The 23,484-nt window shown below is 38.2% G+C and overlaps 1 protein-coding gene across 2 annotated transcripts in view; it reads right to left on the bottom strand.

The window, feature by feature from the left end:
- The window catches only part of NCR3LG1 (natural killer cell cytotoxicity receptor 3 ligand 1), a 154,649-nt gene that overhangs the window by 88,617 nt on the left and 42,548 nt on the right, over window positions 1-23,484 (bottom strand). For both annotated transcript variants that reach the window (XM_053720638.1, XM_053720639.1), the window contains exon 3: window positions 11,831-12,154. In XM_053720638.1, coding sequence (XP_053576613.1) covers window positions 11,831-12,154 — 324 coding nt within the window. The remainder of the gene's footprint in view (window positions 1-11,830; window positions 12,155-23,484) is intronic.

Genomic DNA, 23,484 nt, shown 5'->3' with positions numbered 1-23,484 from the left:
TAACGCCGGTTTATAAAGCTCTTAACTACTGTACCCTAAAGTACACTAACACCCATAAACTACCTATGTACCCCTAAACCGAGCTCCCCCCACACCGCCGCCACTCGATTAAAATTTTTAACCCCTAATCTGCCGACCACCACCTACGTTATATTTATGTACCCCTAATCTGCTGCCCCTAACCCCGCCGACCCCTGTATTATATTTATTAACCCCTAACCTGCCCCCCACAACGTCGCCGCCAGCTACTTACAATAATTAACCCCTAATCTTCCGACCGCAAATCGCCGCCACCTACGTTATCCCTATGTACCCCTAATCTGCTGCCCCTAACATCGCCGACCCCTATATTATATTTATTAACCCCTAATCTGCCCCCCTCAACGTCGCCGACACCTGCCTACACTTATTAACCCCTAATCTGCCGAGCGGACCTGAGCGCTACTATAATAAAGTTATTAACCCCTAATCCGCCTCACTAACCCTATCATAAATAGTATTAACCCCTAATCTGCCCTCCCTAACATCGCCGACACCTACCTTCAATTATTAACCCCTAATCTGCCGACCGGAGCTCACCGCTATTCTAATAAATGTATTAACCCCTAAAGCTAAGTCTAACCCTAACACTAACACCCCCCTAAGTTAAATATAATTTTTATCTAACGAAATAAATTAACTCTTATTAAATAACTTATTCCTATTTAAAGCTAAATACTTACCTGTAAAATAAATCCTAATATAGCTACAATATAAATTATAATTATATTATAGCTATTTTAGGATTAATATTTATTTTACAGGCAACTTTGTAATTATTTTAACCAGGTACAATAGCTATTAAATAGTTAAGAACTATTTAATAGTTACCTAGTTAAAATAATAACAAATTTACCTGTAAAATAAATCCTAACCTAAGTTATAATTAAACCTAACACTACCCTATCAATAAAATAATTAAATAAACTACCTACAATTACCTACAATTAACCTAACACTACACTATCAATAAATTAATTAAACACAATTCCTACAAATAAATACAATTAAATAAACTAGCTAAAGTACAAAAAATAAAAAAGAACTAAGTTACAGAAAATAAAAAAATATTTACAAACATAAGAAAAATATTACAACAATTTTAAACTAATTACACCTACTCTAAGCCCCCTAATAAAATAACAAAGCCCCCCAAAATAAAAAATTCCCTACCCTATTCTAAATTAAAAAAGTTACAAGCTCTTTTACCTTACCAGCCCTGAACAGGGCCCTTTGCGGGGCATGCCCCAAGAATTTCAGCTCTTTTGCCTGTAAAAAAAAACATACAATACCCCCCCCCAACATTACAACCCACCACCCACATACCCCTAATCTAACCCAAACCCCCCTTAAATAAACCTAACACTAATCCCCTGAAGATCTTCCTACCTTGTCTTCACCATCCAGGTATCACTGATCCGTCCTGGCTCCAAGATCTTCATCCAACCCAAGCGGGGGTTGGCGATCCATAATCCGGTGCTCCAAAGTCTTCCTCCTATCCGGCAAGAAGAGGACATCCGGACCGGCAAACATCTTCTCCAAGCGGCATCTTCTATGTTCTTCCATCCGATGACGACCGGCTCCATCTTGAAGACCTCCAGCGCGGATCCATCCTCTTCTTCCGACGACTAGACGACGAATGACGGTTCCTTTAAGGGACGTCATCCAAGATGGCGTCCCTCGAATTCCGATTGGCTGATAGGATTCTATCAGCCAATCGGAATTAAGGTAGGAATTTTCTGATTGGCTGATGGAATCAGCCAATCAGAATCAAGTTCAATCCGATTGGCTGATCCAATCAGCCAATCAGATTGAGCTCGCATTCTATTGGCTGTTCCGATCAGCCAATAGAATGCGAGCTCAATCTGATTGGCTGATTGGATCAGCCAATCGGATTGAACTTGATTCTGATTGGCTGATTCCATCAGCCAATCAGAAAATTCCTACCTTAATTCCGATTGGCTGATAGAATCCTATCAGCCAATCGGAATTCGAGGGACGCCATCTTGGATGACGTCCCTTAAAGGAACCGTCATTCGTCGGGAGACATCGGAAGAAGAGGATGGATCCGCGTCGCCTGCTTCAAGATGGACCCGCTCCGCACCGGATGGAAGAAGATCGAAGATGCCGCTTGGAGAAGATGTTTGCCGGTCCGGATGTCCTCTTCTTGCCGGATAGGAGGAAGACTTTGGAGCACCGGATTATGGATCGCCAACCCCCGCTTGGGTTGGATGAAGATCTTGGAGCCAGGACGGATCGGTGATACCTGGATGGTGAAGACAAGGTAGGAAGATCTTCAGGGGATTAGTGTTAGGTTTATTTAAGGGGGGTTTGGGTTAGATTAGGGGTATGTGGGTGGTGGGTTGTAATGTTGGGGGGGGGGGTATTGTATGTTTTTTTTTACAGGCAAAAGAGCTGAAATTCTTGGGGCATGCCCCGCAAAGGGCCCTGTTCAGGGCTGGTAAGGTAAAAGAGCTTGTAACTTTTTTAATTTAGAATAGGGTAGGGAATTTTTTATTTTGGGGGGCTTTGTTATTTTATTAGGGGGCTTAGAGTAGGTGTAATTAGTTTAAAATTGTTGTAATATTTTTCTTATGTTTGTAAATATTTTTTTATTTTCTGTAACTTAGTTCTTTTTTATTTTTTGTACTTTAGCTAGTTTATTTAATTGTATTTATTTGTAGGAATTGTGTTTAATTAATTTATTGATAGTGTAGTGTTAGGTTAATTGTAGGTAATTGTAGGTAGTTTATTTAATTATTTTATTGATAGGGTAGTGTTAGGTTTAATTATAACTTAGGTTAGGATTTATTTTACAGGTAAATTTGTTATTATTTTAACTAGGTAACTATTAAATAGTTCTTAACTATTTAATAGCTATTGTACCTGGTTAAAATAATTACAAAGTTGCCTGTAAAATAAATATTAATCCTAAAATAGCTATAATATAATTATAATTTATATTGTAGCTATATTAGGATTTATTTTACAGGTAAGTATTTAGCTTTAAATAGGAATAAGTTATTTAATAAGAGTTAATTTATTTCGTTAGATAAAAATTATATTTAACTTAGGGGGGTGTTAGTGTTAGGGTTAGACTTAGCTTTAGGGGTTAATACATTTATTAGAATAGCGGTGAGCTCCGGTCGGCAGATTAGGGGTTAATAATTGAAGGTAGGTGTCGGCGATGTTAGGGAGGGCAGATTAGGGGTTAATACTATTTATGATAGGGTTAGTGAGGCGGATTAGGGGTTAATAACTTTATTATAGTAGCGCTCAGGTCCGCTCGGCAGATTAGGGGTTAATAAGTGTAGGTAGGTGTCGGCGACGTTGTGGGGGGCAGATTAGGGGTTAATAAATATAACATAGGGGTCGGCGATGTTAGGGCAGCAGATTAGGGGTACATAGGGATAACGTAGGTGGCGGCGTTTTACGGAGCGGCAGATTAGGGGTTAAAAGTGTAATGCAGGGGTCAGCGATAGCGGGGGCGGCAGATTAGGGGTTAATAAGTGTAAGGTTAGGGGTGTTTAGACTCGGGGTACATGTTAGGGTGTTAGGTGCAGACGTAGGAAGTGTTTCCCCATAGGAAACAATGGGGCTGCGTTAGGAGCTGAACGCTGCTTTTTTGCAGGTGTTAGGTTTTTTTTCAGCTCAAACAGTCCCATTGTTTCCTATGGGAGAATCGTGCACGAGCACGTTTTTGAGGCCGGCCGCGTCCGTAAGCAACTCTGGTATCGAGAGTTGCATTTGCGGTAAAAATGCTCTACGCTCCTTTTTTGGAGCCTAACGCAGCATTTGTTTTAACTCTCGATACCAGAGTTAAATTTATGGTGCGGCCAGAAAAAAGCCCGCGGAGCGTTAGCAGCCCTTTTACCGCCGAACTCCAAATCTAGGCCATAGGTAGTTAGAAACCTTCATATCACATGTTCCACAGATTCAACACACACTAATGCGGCGCCAGGTCTCTGTGCTTGAATTCTAGTAAGAGTTATGTGCACTAATTGGTTAGTTTATTGTCTTGTGTTTACTTTTTTTCCCCATACCAACCTATATATTATACTTGTAATATTTGATATACGGCTAAATAGAGAATGAGGCGGGGGGAGTGGGCTGCTTTGCCTTAAAATGCCCGGGCCTATTTTTGGTCCCAGTCCGGCCCTGGTATGCATTAACCAGCACATTATTAGTATGCATTAACCAGCATATTATTATTATGTATTAACCAGCACATTATTAGTATGCATTAACCAGCACATTATTATTATGTATTAACCAGCACATTATTAGTCTGCATTAACCAGCACATTATTATTATGTATTAACCAGCACATTATTATTATGCATTAACCAGCACATTATTATTATGTATTAACCAGCACATTATTAGTATGCATTAACCAGCACATTATTAGTATGCATTAACCAGCACATTATTATTATGTATTAACCAGCACATTATTAGTATGCATTAACCAGCACATTATTATTATGTATTAACCAGCACATTATTAATATGCATTAACCAGCACATTATTATTATGTATTAACCAGCACATTATTAGTATGCATTAACCAGCACATTATTAGTATGCATTAACCAGCACATTATTATTATGTATTAAGCAGCACATTATTAGTATGCATTAACCAGCACATTATTATTATGTATTAACCAGCACATTATTAATATGCATTAACCAGCACATTATTATTATGTATTAACCAGCACATTATTAGTATGCATTAACCAGCACATTATTAGTATGCATTAACCAGCACATTATTATTATGTATTAAGCAGCACATTATTAGTATGCATTAACCAGCACATTATTATTATGTATTAACCAGCACATTATTAATATGCATTAACCAGCACATTATTATTATGTATTAACCAGCACATTATTAGTATGCATTAACCAGCACATTATTAGTATGCATTAACCAGCACATTATTATTATGTATTAAGCAGCACATTATTATTATGTATTAACCAGCACATTATTATTATGTATTAACCAGCACATTATTAATATGCATTAACCAGCACATTATTATTATGTATTAACCAGCACATTATTAATATGCATTAACCAGCACATTATTATTATGCATTAACCAGCACATTATTAGTATGCATTAACCAGCACATTATTATTATGTATTAACCAGCACATTATTAGTATGCATTAACCAGCACATTATTAGTATGCATTAACCAGCACATTATTATTATGTATTAACCAGCACATTATTAGTATGCATTAACCAGCACATTATTAATATGCATTAACCAGCACATTATTATTATGTATTAACCTGCACATTATTAGTATGCATTAACCAGCACATTAGTAATATGCATTAACCAGCACATTATTTATATACATTAACCAGCACATTATTATTATGTATTAACCAGCACATTATTAGTATGCATTAACCAGCATTCATTTTAAATGTTCAGCTCTTCCTCAGTCTTCCTAAGGACATTGAACTGGTGCATTAAAATTAAATGGACACTCAAGTCAAAATTAAACTTTCATGATTCAGATAGAGCAGCAATTTTAAACATCTTTCCAATTTACATTCACTTTAACAAAATGTGCACAGTCATTTTATATTTACACTTTTTGAGTCACCAGCTCCTACTGAGCATGTGCAAGAAATCACAAAATATAAGTATGTGTATTTGTGATTGGCTGATGGCTGTCACGTGATACAAGAGGAGTGGAAATAGACATGACAATGACAAGACTATTGCATTGTCTTGTTGTCATGTATTTGTTGATTATGCAAATCTACTGTATTTACTGGTCTTTAAATGGATCACTTAAAGGGACAGTAAAGTAGCATTTAAACTTACATACATTGATTAAACAACTTTCCATTTTTATTCTATTATTAATTTTGCTTAGTTTTCTTGGAGGCCTCGATTTTCAAAACTTTTCCGCTCAGGTGAGATATACTAAAATGATCCTTCAGCACTGCGAGATCCCAAGTGAAGTTTCAAAAGGCAGATTTTGCTTTGTTTCTCCAAGGGGTGTTCCCTGTATTTCTGGATGTGAAGGAGAGACAAGCCCAGTGCAATATAGCACTGCATGACATGACAGTTCTGCTGCATCTACACTTTGTGCTTTATATCACTTTACACTTCAGATTACATTTTATTACATTTAAACTTTGCACTTTCTATTTTGTATTTTATTTTATATACAGCAGTTTATTTAGGATTGTGCTTTTTTTAAATTGGAATTATGCCTTCATAGATTCCAATTTAAAAAAAGTACAACCTAAAGTACACATGCGTGTCTCATTGAATTCAATCCCTGTATAGAAGCGCGTTCATGAGACACGCATGTGCACTTCTTCAAAATCAAGATGACATCGAGTGATTCATATGAATCACAGCAGAGACAGCACCTAAACGCATGCGACAAAAATGATGTTACATGGTAGCGCGCATGGCTTAACACGTAAGAGCAGGTGGGACCGCTCTTACTTGAAAACTAGAGAAACCAGGAAATAAGCGGGTGGGCGGAAGATAAAAAAAACGGTATGTGAGATAAATCAAGAAAATATAACAAATAAGAAGGAATTTAAAAAAAATTAACTTAGCGACTACATACAGTCGGCTAGATTACGAATTTTGCGTTATAGCTCATAACGCTGCTTTTCACTACCGCTGCTATTACGAGTCTTGTAGGTATAGCTGTACCGCACACTTTTTTGGCCGTAACGCAATGTAACTACCGCACCTTTCAAAAAGTCCTTTTTCAATGGGACTTCCATAGCGCCGGTATTACGAGTTTTGCCTGGGAGGCCAAAAAGTGAGCGGTACAGCCTATACCAACAAGATTCGTTCCGCCATCTGAAGTCAGTAGTTATGGGTTTTGCACTACAAAGCTGTAAAACTCATAACTAAAGTGTATACTAACACCCATAAACTACCTATTAACCCCTAAACGAGGCCCTCCCGCATCGCAAACACTTTAATAAAATGATTAACCCCTAATCTGCCACTCCAGACATCGCCGCCACAATAATAAACATATTAACCCCTAAACCGCCACCCTCCTGCATCGCAAACACTAGTTAAATAGTATTAACCCCTAATCTGCCGCCCCAAACGTCACCGCTGCAACTATACTATAACCCCTAAACCTAACTCTAAGTCTAACCCTAGCACCCCTAAGTTTAATATTATTAAAATAAATCGAAATTAAAAATTACTATCATTAACTAAATAATTCCTATTTAAAACTAAATACTTACCTGTAAAATAAACTTTAAGCTAGCTACAATATAACTAATAGTAAAATTGTAGCAAGCTTAGGTTTTATTTTTATTTCACAGCTAAGTTTGTATTTATTTTAACTAGGTAGATTAGTTAGTAAATAGTTATTAACTATTTACTACTAACTACCTAGTTAAAATAAATACAAATTTACCTGTAAAATAAAACCTAACCTGTCTTACACTAACACCTAACATTACACTACAATTAAATAAATTACATTAATTAAATACAATTAACTAACTTACAAAAAAAATAAACACTAAATTACACAAAATAAAAAAGAAATTATCAAATATTTAAACTAATTAACCTAATCTTATAGCCCTATCAAAATAAAAAAGCCCCCCTCCCCAAAATAAAAAAACCCTAGCCTAAACTAAACTGCCAATAGCCCTTAAAAGGGCCTTTTGCGGGGCATTGCCCCAAAGAAATCAGCTCTTTTACCTGTAAAAAAAAATACAAACAACCCCCCAACAGTAAAACCCACCACCCACACAACCAAACCCCCCAAATAAAATCCTATCTAAAAAGCATAAGCTCCCCATTGCCCTGAAAAGGGCATTTGTATAGGATTGAGCTCACATTCTATTGGCTGATTGGAACAGCCAATAGAATGCAAACTCAATCCTATTGGCTGATTGCATCAGTCAACAGGATTTTTTCCACCTTAAATTCCGATTGGCTGATAGAATTCTATCAGTCAATCGGAATTCAAGGGATGCCATCTTGGATGACGTCATTTAAAGGAACCTTCAATGTACGGCTGGGACCGTATGAAGAGGATGATCTGCGCCGGATGTCTTGAAGATGGAGCCGCTCCCCTTCAGAAGGATGAAGATAGACGATGCCGTCTGGGTGAAGACTTCTGCTTGCCTGGAGGACGACTCCTTGCCGCTTGGATGAAGACTTCTCCCGGCTTCGTTGAGGACTTCTGCTCGCTTGGATGAAGACTTCTCCCGGCTTGATGAGGATGGATGTCCGGTCTTCAAAAACTGTAAGTGGATCTTCGAGTGTTAGTGTTAGGTTTTTTAAGGGTTTATTGGGTGGGTTTTATTTTTAGATTAGGGGTTTGGGCAAAGAAAAATACCATTTTAAGGATAATGCCCAACCAAATGCCCTTTTCAGGGCAATGGGGAGCTTAGGTTTTTTAGATAGGATTTTATTTGGGGGGTTTTGTGGTGTGGGTGGTGGGTTTTACTGTTGGGGGGGGTTGTTTGTATTTTTTTTTACAGGTAAAAGAGCTGATTTCTTTGGGGCAATGCCCCACAAAAGGCCCTTTTAAGGGCTATTGGCAGTTAAGTTTAGGCTAGGGTTTTTTTATGGGGGGGGTGCTTTTTAATTTTGATAGGGCTATTAGATTAGGTGTAATTAGTTTAAATATTCTTTTTTATTTTGTGTAATTTAGTGTTTATTTTTTTTGTAATTAAGTTAATTGTATTTAATTAATGTAATTTATTTAATTGTAGTGTAATGTTAAGTGTTAGTGTAACCCAGGTTAGGTTTTATTTTACAGGTACATTTGTATTTATTTTAACTAGGTAGTTAGTAAATAACTATTTACTTACTAGTCTACCTAGTTAAAATAAATACAAACTTAGCTGTGAAATAACAATAAAACCTAAGATAGCTACAATGTAACTATTAGTTATATTGTAGCTAGCTTAGGGTTTATTTTATAGGTAAGTATTTAGTTTTAAATAGGAATTAGTTAGGTAATGATAGTAAGTTTTATTTAGATTTATTTTAATTATGTTAAGGTTAGGGTTAGACTTAGGGTTAGGGGTTAATATATTTATTTAGTATTAGTGATGTGGGAGGCCAGAGGTTTAGGGGTTAATAACTTTAGTATAGTGGCGGCGACGTTGGGGGCGGCAGATTAGGGGTTAATAAATGTATGTAGGTTGCAGCGACATTGGGGGCGGCAGGTTAGGGGTTAATAAGTGTAATGTAGGTAGTGAGGACATTGGGGCAGCAGATTAGGGGTTAATAAGTGTAGGTAGGTGGCGGTGATGTCGGGGCGGCAGATTAGGGGTGTTTAGACTTGGGGTTTATGTTAGGGTGTTAGGTGTAAATATACATTTTCTTTCCCCATAGGAATTAATGGGGCTGCCTACCTAGGTTTTGCATCAACAAAGAAAACCAAGACAACAAATACAATTTGATAATGAAAGTAAACTGGAAAGTTGTTTAAAATTGCATGTCCTATCTGAATCATGAACGTTTAATTTTGACTAGACTGTCCCTAATGCTTATTTCTCTGGATATTAAAATCCAGCTGGGTGTCTGTGTTTTTCAGGTGCAGCAGGAGATTAGTGGATATAGGACTAGATTATAAGTACAGCCATAACTTATTATTACTCTCTATCACTAACTGCGCACAAGGTAAATCAATAGCACTCCTTTGTTTGCGCTGGTACTACAAGTTGAAAGTATAAAGTTAGTGCAAGCGAATGACTCAGGGGCGCTAACCTCTGGAGTTGGAAATTGCCAGTGCCACCCCGCTAATTCAATCTCTCCATGGACTTCTATGGGGCCCACTACAAAAGCCATTTCTTTTTATCACTCGCGTGCTAACCTAACACTGCACTAAAGCTGAAGGTGCGTTAGGAATGCTCCAAATACCTATGTTCTTAGAAGAAAATGTTGTTTGTATTTTTAAATATATATTTATATCTATACCTATATATCTATATAAAAATATACATTTATAGTTATAAAGATATATATACTATATACATATTTACACATATATATATATATTTATAACTAAGAACATTTTTTCTAAGTGAAGAACATAGAAATTTCAAGTATTTCTATTAAAAACACATAAAAACATTTTTTTTTATTATTATATTGCATAGTTCAAGGTATTTGACTGTGAAGGGCTCAATAGTATATGTATGTGTATATATGTATGTATTTGCTCACATAAAAATACTAAATATTTAGACATACTGTGTGTATGTATATATATATATATATATATATATATATATATATTCACACACAAGATGAGGTACAGCACTATATTTCCAAAAAACTTTTTTCCTTTTTCAAGTGTCCTGCTAACCCCATTCTTTATCCAATTCAAGAAAATAGAAGTAGGGGTATATTTATCATTGTGCAAGCGGACATGATACAAAGTAGCGTATCATGTCCGCTGTACATTGCTAAATGCCGACAGCATACACTGTCGGCATTTATCATTGCACCAGCAGTTCTTGTGAACTGCTAGTACAATGCTGCCCCCTGCAGATCGGCCGCTAGCAGGGGGTGTTAATCCCGATCGTATTCGATTTCTGTCCACGGCCTCAGAGCAGGCGGACAAGTTATGGAGCAGCGGTCTTTAGACCGCTACTTTATAACTTCTGTTTCCTTCTGTTTCCTGCGAAGCTAAAGGCTCGCCGGAAACAAGGGGCATCTAGCTCCATTCGGAGCTTAATAATTCAGCCCCATAGTCTCAGGACTGCTTTAATCAAAGTGAATCTTTTATTGAGGTGTAGAGGATAAAACACAGTGACGTTTTGGGCCTACATAAATATTTATTTAGTCGTGTGCATGGGTGAAACATTTAGTTTGGGTGAATTTTTCGGGCCAAATATTCCGAAAAATTTGTATTCTGAATATCCGGCTCCTGTGCTATTCAGTATTTGTTTAGTTTTAAACTAAAAAAGACTAAACGAATATTGAATATTCATTGGAAAATGAACGCAGGCCCTAGGATCCGCCGCAATAAGCATCATATTAGCGCGGCCTGGTGCTGTGTGCAGGAGTGTCAGCATTAGCGCCGCTCTCCAGCGCACTAGAGGTAAGTATTTTAACCCTTAATGTAATTTACAGGAAACTAATGAATACTGAATTAATTTTGTCAGTATATTTTCTTTATTTTCTTTCAATTTAGTTGGTGCGTTCACAAAACGAATATCTGTGTTTCTACACAAATTTGCATTTGTGGCAAAACCAAATGCACATGTCTAGTTTATATATGAGTGTAATACTTTATTTTAATAAGAATTAAATGTATTTTATAAAACTTTTATTTTAACCCTTACACTTTACTTCAGGTGTCAGGTCAGGCTAATTCTTCTAGCGCTAACTTTCAACTTGTAATATCAGCGATATTTAGCGTGGCTGCGGTATCTATTGGAAGTATAGGGTGCGCTTAAGCTATGTAAATTTGCTAATCCTTCTCTGGAAAATCTGTTTTACCATGGACTTGTAATATTAGTTTATCCGCTAATTTTAGCGCGGTACAGTTACTAATAGCATATCCCATGCTATCATTAACTTATCATTGTTATCTGGGCCCAAGTATAATATAGGCAATCAAGGGGTTCAATCGCTGCAGCAAAAGATTTCCTCTTTGTGTTTGAAAAAAAATAACACACGCACATATACTATACTGTCTTTCCAAATTGCTATGTATGTTTATAGCTTTACAAATATATTTACATTCTATAGATAAAAAATAAAATAAAATGAATTACCTTTCACAACCAGAGTAATATTTAAAACACGCCCATTCTCCATTGATCGATGTTGAACATTACACGAAAAAACATCTCCATCATCTATCATTGAAGGAATTATGGTTAACTGACTTGTTGCATTGTAAGTCCCATCTGGGTTTATAACCGGACTGCCCGTGCAAATACGTTTCTCCAATGTACATCTGGTAGAATTTTTAAGGTGCTGCACCCATTGTATCTTCAGTTGTTCAGGATAGAAACGATTGACTTCGCATGTAATAGACTTCTCTGTTCCTGTTTCAATTTCTAAAGTGGATGGCATCAATGTAGTGGTTGGCACAGCTGTACAGAGAAATGTGATATTGGTTATACAGAAACAGATTATCAGTCATAAGGGGTCATAAGGGGTGGCACACAGACATATTCCAGCTAATGATGTATGTATAAGATTCATATGTAGTTATTTGCCATCAGCTGCAGCTTTTTGTGACAAAACTGCAAAGTGCATCTTGGGGAAGAATTTTACTTTTTGAGTTCCAATCCATCAGATTTCCTTTACACGTGAGCACTATTGCTTTTGTTTTCTAAGCTATTATGATTCATTAGTAAAATCCAAAATTTGAATTTGTAATTTATCACTAAAAATACTTATACAATATTATAGAAAAATATAGTTAAACACATACGGCTAGATTTGGAGTTTTGTCGGTAACGACCCGAAAAACTAACGCCGGATTTTTTCTGGCCGCACCATAAAAATAACTCTGGTATTGAGAGTCCACAGAATGGCTGCGTTAGGCACCAAAAAAGGAGCGTAGAGCATTTTTAACGCAGCTTCAACTCTCGATACCAGAGTTGCTTACGGACGCGGCCAGCCTCAAAAACTTGCTCGTGCACGATTCCCCCATAGGAAACAATGGAGCTGTTTGAGCTGAAAAAAACCCAAACACCTGCAAAAAAGCCGCGTTCAGCTCCTAACGCAGCCCCATTGTTTGCTATGCGGTAACCCTTCCTACGTCTGCACTTAACACTCTAACATGTACCCCGAGTCTAAACACCCCTAACCTTACACTTATTAACCCCTAATCTGCCACCCCCGCTATCGCTGACCCCTGCATATTATTATTAACCCCTAATCTGCCGCTCCGTAAACCGCCGCTACTTACATTATCCCTATGTACCCCTAATCTGCTTCCCTAACATCGCCGACCCCTATATTATATTTATTAACCCCTAATCTGCCCCCCACAACGTCGCCTCCACCTGCCTACACTTATTAACCCCTAATCTGCCGAGCGGACCTGAGCGCTACTATAATAAAGTTATTAACCCCTAATCCGCCTCACTAACCCTATAATAAATAGTATTAACCCCTAATCTGCCCTCCCTAACATCGCCGACACCTAACTTCAATTATTAACCCCTAATCTGCCGACCGGAGCTCACCGCTATTCTAATAAATGTATTAACCCCTAAAGCTAAGTCTAACCCTAACACTAACACCCCCCTAAGTTAAATATAATTTTAATCTAACAAAATAAATTAACTCTTATTAAATAAATTATTCCTATTTAAAGCTAAATACTTACCTGTAAAATAAATCCTAATATAGCTACAATATAAATTATAATTATATTATAGCTATTTTAGGATTAATATTTATTTTACAGGTAACTTTGTATTTATTTTAACCAGGTACAATAGCTATTAAATAGTTAAGAACTATTTAATAGCTAAAATAGTTAAAATAATTACAAATTTACCTGTAAAATAAATCCTAACCTAAGTTACAATTAAACCTAACACTATACTATCAATAAATTAATTAAATAAACTACCTACAATTACCTACAATTAACCTAACACTACACTATCAATAAATTAATTAAATACAATTCCTACAAATAAATACAATTAAATAAACTTGCTAAAGTACAAAATATAAAAAAGAACTAAGTTACAAAAAATAAAAAAATATTTACAAACATAAGAAAAATATTACAACAATTTTAAACTAATTACACCTACTCTAAGCCCCCTAATAAAATAACAAAGCCCCCCAAAATAAAAAAAATGCCCTACCCTATTCTAAATAACTAAAGTTCAAAGCTCTTTTACCTTACCAGCCCTGAACAGGGCCCTTTGCGGGGCATGCCCCAAGAAGTTCAGCTCTTTTGCCTGTAAAAAAAACATACAATACCCAAGCCCCCCAACATTACAACCCACCACCCACATACCCCTAATCTAACCCAAACCCCCCTTAAATAAACCTAACACTAAGCCCCTGAAGATCTTCCTACCTTGTCTTCACCTCACCGGGTTCAACGATCTGTCCAGAAGAGCTCCTCCGATGTCCTGATCCAAGCCCAAGTGGGGGGCTGAAGAGGTCCATGATCCGGCTGAAGTCTTCATCCAAGCGGGAGCTGAAGAGGTCCATGATCCGGATGAAGTCTTCATCCAAGCGGGAGCTGAAGAGGTCCATGATCCGGATGAAGTCTTCTATCAACGGCATCTTCAATCTTCTTTCTTCCGGATCCATCTTGCAGACCTCCGACGCGGAACATCCTGCTGGCCCGACGGACTAACGACGAATGACGGTTCCTTTAAGGGACGTCATCCAAGATGGTGTCCCTCAAATTCCGATTGGCTGATAGGATTCTATCAGCCAATCGAAATTAAGGTAGGAAAATTCTGATTGGCTGATGGAATCAGCCAATCAGATTCAAGTTCAATCCGATTGGCTGATTCAATCAGCCAATCAGATTGAGCTCGCAATCTATTGGCTGTTCCGATCAGCCAATAGAATGCAAGCTCAATCTGATTGGCTGAATGGATCAGCCAATCGGATTGAACTTGATTCTGATTGGCTGATTCCATCAGCCAATCAGATTGAAGATGCCGTTGATAGAAGACTTCATCCGGATCATGGACCTCTTCAGCTCCCGCTTGGATGAAGACTTCATCCGGATCATGGACCTCTTCAGCTCCTGCTTGGATGAAGACTTCAGCCGGATCATGGACCTCTTCAGCCCCCCGCTTGGGCTTGGATCAGGACATCGGAGGAGCTCTTCTGGACAGATCGTTGAACCCAGTGAGGTGAAGACAAGGTAGGAAGATCTTCAGGGGCTTAGTGTTAGGTTTATTTAAGGGGGGTTTGGGTTAGATTAGGGGTATGTGGGTGGTGGGTTGTAATGTTGGGGGGCTTGGGTACTGTATGTTTTTTTTTACAGGCAAAAGAGCTGAACTTCTTGGGGCATGCCCCGCAAAGGGCCCTGTTCAGGGCTGGTAAGGTAAAAGAGCTTTGAACTTTAGTTATTTAGAATAGGGTAGGGCATTTTTTTTATTTTGGGGGGCTTTGTTATTTTATTAGGGGGCTTAGAGTAGGTGTAATTAGTTTAAAATTGTTGTAATATTTTTCTTATGTTTGTAAATATTTTTTTATTTTTTGTAACTTAGTTCTTTTTTATTTTTTGTACTTTAGCAAGTTTATTTAATTGTATTTATTTGTAGGAATTGTATTTAATTAATTTATTGATAGTGTAGTGTTAGGTTAATTGTAGGTAATTGTAGGTAGTTTATTTAATTAATTTATTGATAGTATAGTGTTAGGTTTAATTGTAACTTAGGTTAGGATTTCTTTTACAGGTAAATTTGTAATTATTTTAACTATTTTAGCTATTAAATAGTTCTTAACTATTTAATAGCTATTGTACCTGGTTAAAATAAATACAAAGTTACCTGTAAAATAAATATTAATCCTAAAATAGCTATAATATAATTATAATTTATATTGTAGCTATATTAGGATTTATTTTACAGGTAAGTATTTAGCTTTAAATAGGAATAATTTATTTAATAAGAGTTAATTTATTTCGTTAGATTTAAATTATATTTAATTTAGGGGGGTGTTAGTGTTAGGGTTAGACTTAGCTTTAGGGGTTAATACATTTATTAGAATAGCGGTGAGCTCCGGTCGGCAGATTAGGGGTTAATAATTGAAGTTAGGTGTCGGCGATGTTAGGGAGGGCAGATTAGGGGTTAATACTATTTATTATAGGGTTAGTGAGGCGGATTAGGGGTTAATAACTTTATTATAGTAGCGCTCAGGTCCGCTCGGCAGATTAGGGGTTAATAAGTGTAGGCAGGTGGAGGCGACGTTGAGGGGGGCAGATTAGGGGTTAATAAATATAATATAGGGGTCGGCGGTGTTAGGGGCAGCAGATTAGGGGTACATAAGGATAACGTAGGTGGCGGTCGGCAGATTAGGGGTCTGCGGTATGGAAAATTCGCAGCTGAAAAGTGAGCGTTAGACCCTATTTTGAGTGACTCCAAATACCGGCGGTAGCCTAAAACCAGCGTTAGGAGCCTCTAACGCTGGTTTTCACGGCTAACGCCAAACTCCAAATCTAGGTCATAAGAAACTAAACAGACCTTCACTGAAGGAAATACAGTGACAGCTAATCGGTTGTATTGAAGATGACTGCCAGATGTCTGTAAATGCAGGTTTTACCATTAGCCATAAATATAAATTCATGACAAATGATGTGTGCAAATAACAATTTAATTTAAATCATTTTATAATTAATTTTTTAAACATACAAAAGCATTAGGATGATCATTAATGAACAAAAGTATTTACATATATGTAGATGACACACGTTTTATAGTCTAGGGGACCAAATTATCGATGTCTGGTGGACATGATACACTGTAGGGGTGGCAATCAGTCGGATAGTATTTGATCGAGTGGATTGATGTCCGCAGCCTCAGAGGCAGTGGACAAGTTAAAGAGCAGCGGTCTTAAGACCGCTGCTTCTTAACTGCTGTTTCCGGCGAGCCTGAAGGCTTGCGCGGAATCAGCTACAATAGGGGCCGTTCGGGGGATGTTATATCGACCCCTAAATCTATGATTTAAGCAATATTTTGACAGAGTGGAATCATTTTGGATCGATTCATTCAGGAATATTGGCACGCTCTGTTCTCACATGGTTTGCTGGTGCTGCGCAATCAATTGCTTGTACAATGCTATACGCAGGTAGAGAATGCTGCCTCACAAACCACAAATACAGGCAGAACCTTGTTCACCCACAGTTTGATACAATCATGCATAAATCTACTCAAACTGCATTTTTTTTAAGGGTTGGAATATTTCTGTCAAATTATTTTATTAAAAAATATTAGTTAACTTAAGGTGCAAAGCCGCAGTGGCGTCACTAGGGGGGTGCGGGGGGAAATGCATATATTTTTTATTAGAGGGGCCAGCATTTGTGAACATTAGTGGGACTGGGGAAGTTGAAGACACTTCATTTTTTTGCCCCTTGAGCGAGCGCTGCAATTCCCACAAATAGTTTTCCCGGCTGCTTTTGCTTGTTTGTACTTTGCTCCTCCCCTGCCCAATTTCACTATGAATGCTGTGGGCGTGCCATGGGGCTTGCGAAGTTGCGCTGCTAGCCTTAATCTGCCTGCCTATCTGTGCTCAATGACGTTTGGAACAGTGGAGTCACTCACTGCTGTGCTGTCTCTCTAAATGGGAACTGGGAAATCATGAGGGGGATGCCTGGCACCTGTCTGACACTGTCTCTAAAGTGAAGGAGCCATGTATGATGCCCACCAGACCGGTACGGTTTTGGTACACTAAGTGCACACTGAAGAGGTAGGAGGGGAGAGCGGACGGGGGTCTGGGGGTGGGCAGAGAGCAGAGCTGCTTGGCCATAAGAAGCTGTAGGCACGCGGCCCGGGGCTGTGCACTGACAGACTTGAAACAGAGTCAGAGAGCAGAATTTTCATAGTTTGCGCACCTAAACCTTTTCTTTAGTGATTTATTTTTAGAGTGCTCTGTTTATCTTTCATTTGATGCTCTGCTGAGCCAGGGAACAGCTCTAGGCATGAGCTTTCTAATTAATGCAGTGCAGATTACATATTTTGTATGTGTGTGTCTGAGTTTTTGTGTGTGTGTGAGTGCTTTTGTGTGTGTGTGTGTGTGTGTGTTTCTGTGTGTGCCTGAGTGTTATTGTGTGTGTGTGTGTGTGTGCCAGGGTGTTTTTGTGTGTGTGTCTGAGTGTTTTTGTGTGTGTGTCTGAGTGTATTTGTGTGTGTGTTTTTGTGTGTGTGTCTGAGTGTGTTTCCGAGTGTTTGTGTGTGCATCTGAGTGTGTTTTTAAGTGTGTCTGGGTGTTTGTATGTGTGTGTGCCTGTGTTTGTGTGTGTCTGCTTTCTGGGGGGAGGGAGGGAGGGTGACACCATAACTTACCGCACCGGGTGACACCAACCCTAGTGATGCCACTGCAAAGCCGCTAGAAGACCACACGGAAATACAATTTTGGAATGTTTTTTCACACTTCACAATGTAATTTAAACAAACTGCAGTGCCACCGTTTCATACTAAGGACCAAATTTTCTAAAGTTTGGGGAGATTATCTAACAAGTCTAGATAGTATTGCAACGGCCCTTAAATGACATAAAACCCCAAACTTTTCTTTCATGATTCAGATAGAGCATAACATTTTAACCCCTTAATGACCGAGGACGTGCAGGGTACGTCCTCAAAAAAAAGGCAGTTAACGCCTGAGGATGTACCCTGCACGCCCTCGGTGTGGAAAGCAGCTGGAAGCGATCCTGCTCGCTTCCAGCTGCTTTCCGGTTATTGCAGTGATGCCTCGATATGGAGGCATCCTGAAATAACCTTACATGGCCATCCGATGCAGAGAGAGCCACTCTGTGGCCCTCTCTGCACCAGACATCGATGGCCGGTATCGTTGGTGGGTGGGAGCCGACTTGGGAGGCGGGTGGGCGGCCATCGGTGTGCCCTCTGACGTCAAGGGGGGCAGGATCGGGGGCGGGACTGTTAGGGGGCGCGCACGGGAGCACACGCGTGCACGGAGGGTGGCGGGCGGGCGCGGGTGGGAACCGCTACACTACGGAAAATATTTTTATTAAAAAATTGCCCAAATCTTGCAAAATCAAAATAAAATCAATAGCACAAAAAGAGATTGTGGAGGGGTGGGGGGTTGGTTTTGTGTGGGGGGAAGCTACACTACAGAAAATCTTAATAAAAATTAAAAAAACACATGTTTTCTTCTAAACTGGGTACTGGCAGACAGCTGCCAGTACCCAAGATGGCGCAGATTAAGTTAGAGTGGGAGGGTTATAGAGCTGTTTGGGGGGGATCAGTGAGGTTGGGGGCTAAGGAGGATAGTACACAGCAGCATAATAGCATATGTAAATATGTTTTCTTAAAAAACACACAAATATAGCTTTTATTTTAGTACTGGCAGACTTTCTGCCAGTACTTAAGATGGCGGGGACAATTGTGGGGTGGGGGAGGGAAGAGAGCTGTTTGGGAGGGATCAGGGGGTCTGATGTTTCAGATGGGAGGCTGAGCTCTACACTAAATGTGATATTAACCCTGCAAGCTCCCTACAAGCTACCTAATTAACCCCTTCACTGCTAGCCATAATACATGTGTGATGCGCAACGGCATTTAGCGGCCCTCTAAATACCAAAAAGCAACGCCAAAGCCATATATGTCTGCTATTTCTGAACAAAGGGGATCCCAGAGAAGCATTTACAACCATTTGTGCCATAACTGCACAAGCTGTTTGTAAATGATTTCAGTGAGAAACCTAAAATTGTGAAAAATTTTACTTTTTTTTTAATTTGATCGCATTTGGCGGTGAAATGGTGGCATAAAATATACCAAAATGGGCCTAGATCAATACTTGGGGTTGTCTACTACACTACACTAAAGCTAAAATTACCCCAAAAAGCTCCCTACATGCTCCCTAATTAACCCCTTCACTGCTGGGCATAATACACGTGTGGTGCGCAGTGGCATTTAGTGGCATTCTAATTACCAAAAAGCAACACCAAAGCCATATGTCTGCTATTTCTGAACAAAGGGGATCCCAGAGAAGAATTTACAACCATTTGTGCCATAATTGCACAAGCTGTTTGTAAATAATTTCAGTGAGAAACCTAAAGTTTGTGAAAAAAATTGTGAAAAAGTGAACAATTTTTTTTATTTGATCGCATTTGGCGGTGAAATGGTGGCATGAAATATACCAAAATGGGCCTAGATCAATACTTTGGGTTGTCTACTAAAAAAAATATATACATGTCAATGGATATTCAGAGATTCCTGAAAGATATCAGTGTTCTAATGTAACTAGCGCTAATTTTGAAAAAAAAAAAGGTTTGGAAATAGCAAAGTGCTACTTGTATTTATGGCCCTATAACTTGCAAAAAAAGCAAAGAACATGTAAACATTGGGTATTTCTAAACTCAGGACAAAATTTAGAAACTATTTAGCATAGGTGTTTTTTGGTGGTTGTAGATATGTAACAGATTTTGGGGGTCAAAGTTAGAAAAAGTGTATTTTTTTTCCATTTTTCCTCATATTTTATAATTTTTTTTATAGTAAATTATAAGATATGATGAAAATAATGGTATCTTTAGAAAGTCCATTTAATGGCGAGAAAAACGGTATATAATATGTGTGGGTACAGTAAATGAGTAACAGGAAAATTACAGCTAAACACAAACACCGCAAAAATGTAAAAATAGCCTTGGTCCCAAACGGACAGAAAATGGAAAAGTGCTGTGGTCATTAAGGGGTTAAACAACTTTCCAATTTACTTCATTTGTCTAATTTGCTTCGTTCTCTTGGTATCCGTTGTTGAAAAGCATATCTAGGTAGGCACAGGAGCGGCAGTGCAGCACTGGGAGATAGCTGTTGATTGATGGCTTTACATATATGCCTCTTACTACTGGTTCAGCTAGCTCCCAGTAGCACATTACGGCTCATTCAATAAAGGATACCAAGAGAATGAAGAAAATTCGATAATAAAAGTAAATTGACAATTTTTTAAAATTGTGCGCCATGGGGGAGATTTATTAAGCAGCGGATACTGCTTCCTCCGCCTGATGTTTCTGGCTCGCCTCTGAGGTGGCGGATAGCAATCATCCAGATCGGAAACGATCAGGATGATTCACCCCTGCTAGCGGCCAATTAGCCACAAATGCTTTCACTAGAAATGCTTGTGCAATGTTAAATGCTGACAGCGTATGCTGTCTGCATTTAGCAAAGTCGGGCGAACATGATCCGCTACAGTGGATCAGGTCCGTCCAACGGTTAATAAATCTCAACCTAAGTCTCATGAAAAAAAAACATTTTGTTTTCATGTCCCTTTAAAGATTTTAGAAAGGCAAAGTTTACCTGCTTATCTTACCATGGGCCTGATATTCAAAACCTCACCGCTCAGGTAAGATATCAAATCTCTTAAAAATATTTAGAAACACATTTTATCTTGAAACATGTTTATGTTGCTATGTAGTGTTCTTTATGTGAAACAGAGTTTCCTACACTACAAATCAAAGTCTTAAAGAAAATCCCAAAGATTGTGTGTGATTTCTCTCCATACGGACCTGGTTGTGAATATCAGGCCCTATGTGAGGTTCTGGATGTGAAGCTCAGACATATATATTACAATACAAAGCTTAGAAAAAAAATTGTGTGATTTCTCTTCATGCTGTTGAGTTTTTCATAGTTGGGCCCTTATTGAGAACTATAAATCCAAATCATTTTTGGTTATTTATGGATCTTACAACTATTGAGATTTTAGGTCAAAGGTGTTCAGTTTTCGCATGAGACTCCATAATGGATTGTATTTTTCATACATGAAAACCAGTAAATTACCGGTAGAGAGTGTACATATATAGCACTCAACAACACTTAATTAGATAATTGGAAATAAACAAAAAAATGTTTACTTTTTAGTACAATTATTACACATTAGGTGAGTGAGACAGCATTAATCCACTCTGACCATCTACACTACCTTTAATCTTTATGTTATAGGCATACTGTATAATATTATTAACATCAGGCAATTCCACTAGTAGCAATTATTATAGTTTTTTCTCTACACCCCAGGGGATCCCTTATCCAGTTCACACATGCCCCCTCATGCCCTTATCTTGAACGTTACAATATAATCAGCACTTTCGATCGTACTATTCAAAACATACAATGCTTATCTGTTTATTTTTCGTGGTTGCTAGGCAACCTAATACTGCCTCTTACTCCCCTTCCCTATGACAGGACTACCACACCCCCACACTTGATCTATCCTGAGATAGAGTTCAATTGCCCAATCAGATGTGGAAAGAACTATGACGTTCCTCCTTGCTCAGCCTATATAAGTCCGTAGTAGAGGAGGCGGCTCCACCTTTGACAAAGCTCTGTGTGAAACATGTTAGGGGGAGCAGAGACTTAGCAGTCTCTCTCCATGTTCTCTTTTTTAACTTTCAGTACGAATATCCTGACCACTGTCTTTATTTAAACCCCGCTGTAGCTCTATTTAACCTTTACCTTTAATTTAAATTTGATATTGGCTGACAAATGGTGTCGCTGTAGGTAATCTAGTTTAATTCTACCTGTAGCTATTGGGGTCTATTTACAATTAATTCAGATACACGCTTAGTCAGTTCTATTTAGAACCCGTTATTTGTAAAATGTTGTTGGCTGACAATTGGTGTCGCCGTAGACTAGTTTTCAGCACTTTTACTCACTGCTAATTAGTGAAGTTAAGATTGTCAGTCCCCGGTCAACATTGTATCCATTAACTAAAATTTGGAATTGCTACCCGTATGACTTAGGGACTAGTTTATCCAGACACTCCTGAACACTATTATATGTTCTTACCAATTAGTGGATAATAGAGAACGGCCAGTTTGGTGAACTATATAGATATTTACACAACATATGCACTTACGGCACCTCATAGATGGGTCTGAGTCACGCCCCTTGATACATTCCAATACCCTGTGCCGTGCCTATATTAAATATATACAAATAGGGACTCACCGATAACGGGGATGACCAGATGCCTCTATAGTAGCACTAATTTATACACACTTAGGTAACACTATAGTGGCAGTCTCACACACAATACTGATAATTACTTCTGTTCAGTTCTTGGATGTAGACTTCTCCCGGCTTCGTTGAGGACTTCGGCCCAGTTGGATGAAGACTTCTGCCGCTTCCTTGAGGATGGATGTCCGGGCTTCAGAACAGTAAGTAGATCTTCAGGGGGTTAGTGTTAGGATTATTTAAGGGTGTATTGGGTGGGTTTATTTTTTAGGTTAGGGCTTTGGGCTGTAATAGAGCTAAATGCCCTTTTCAGGGCAATGCCCATCCAAATGCCCTTTTCAGGGCAATGGGGAGCTTAGATTTTTTTAGTTAGTATTTTATTTGGGGGGTTGGTTGTGTGGGTGGTGGGTTTTACTGTTGGGGTTTTTTTTGTATTTTTTCTTTACAGGTAAAAGAGCTGATTTCTTTGTGGCAATGCCCCGCAAAAGGCCCTTTTAAGGGCTATTGATAGTTTAGTTTAGGCTAGGGTTTTTTTTTATTTTGGGGGGGCTTTTTTATTTTGATAGGCTATTAGATTAGGTGTAATTAGTTTAAAGATGTGTAATTTGTTTTTTATTTTCTGTAATTTAGTGGGTTTTTTTGTGATTTAGCTAATTTAATTTATTTAATTGTTTTTAATTTAGTTAATTTATTTAATTGTAGTGTAGTGTTAGGTGTTATTGTAACTTAGGTTAGGTTTTATTTTACAGGTCAATTTGTATTTATTTTAGCTAGGTCATTATTAAAGAGTTAATAACTATTTA

Source organism: Bombina bombina, chromosome 7, assembly GCF_027579735.1.
Source record: "Bombina bombina isolate aBomBom1 chromosome 7, aBomBom1.pri, whole genome shotgun sequence".
Taxonomy (NCBI): Eukaryota; Metazoa; Chordata; class Amphibia; order Anura; family Bombinatoridae; genus Bombina; species Bombina bombina.
This window is presented reverse-complemented; position numbering and strand designations above follow the sequence as displayed.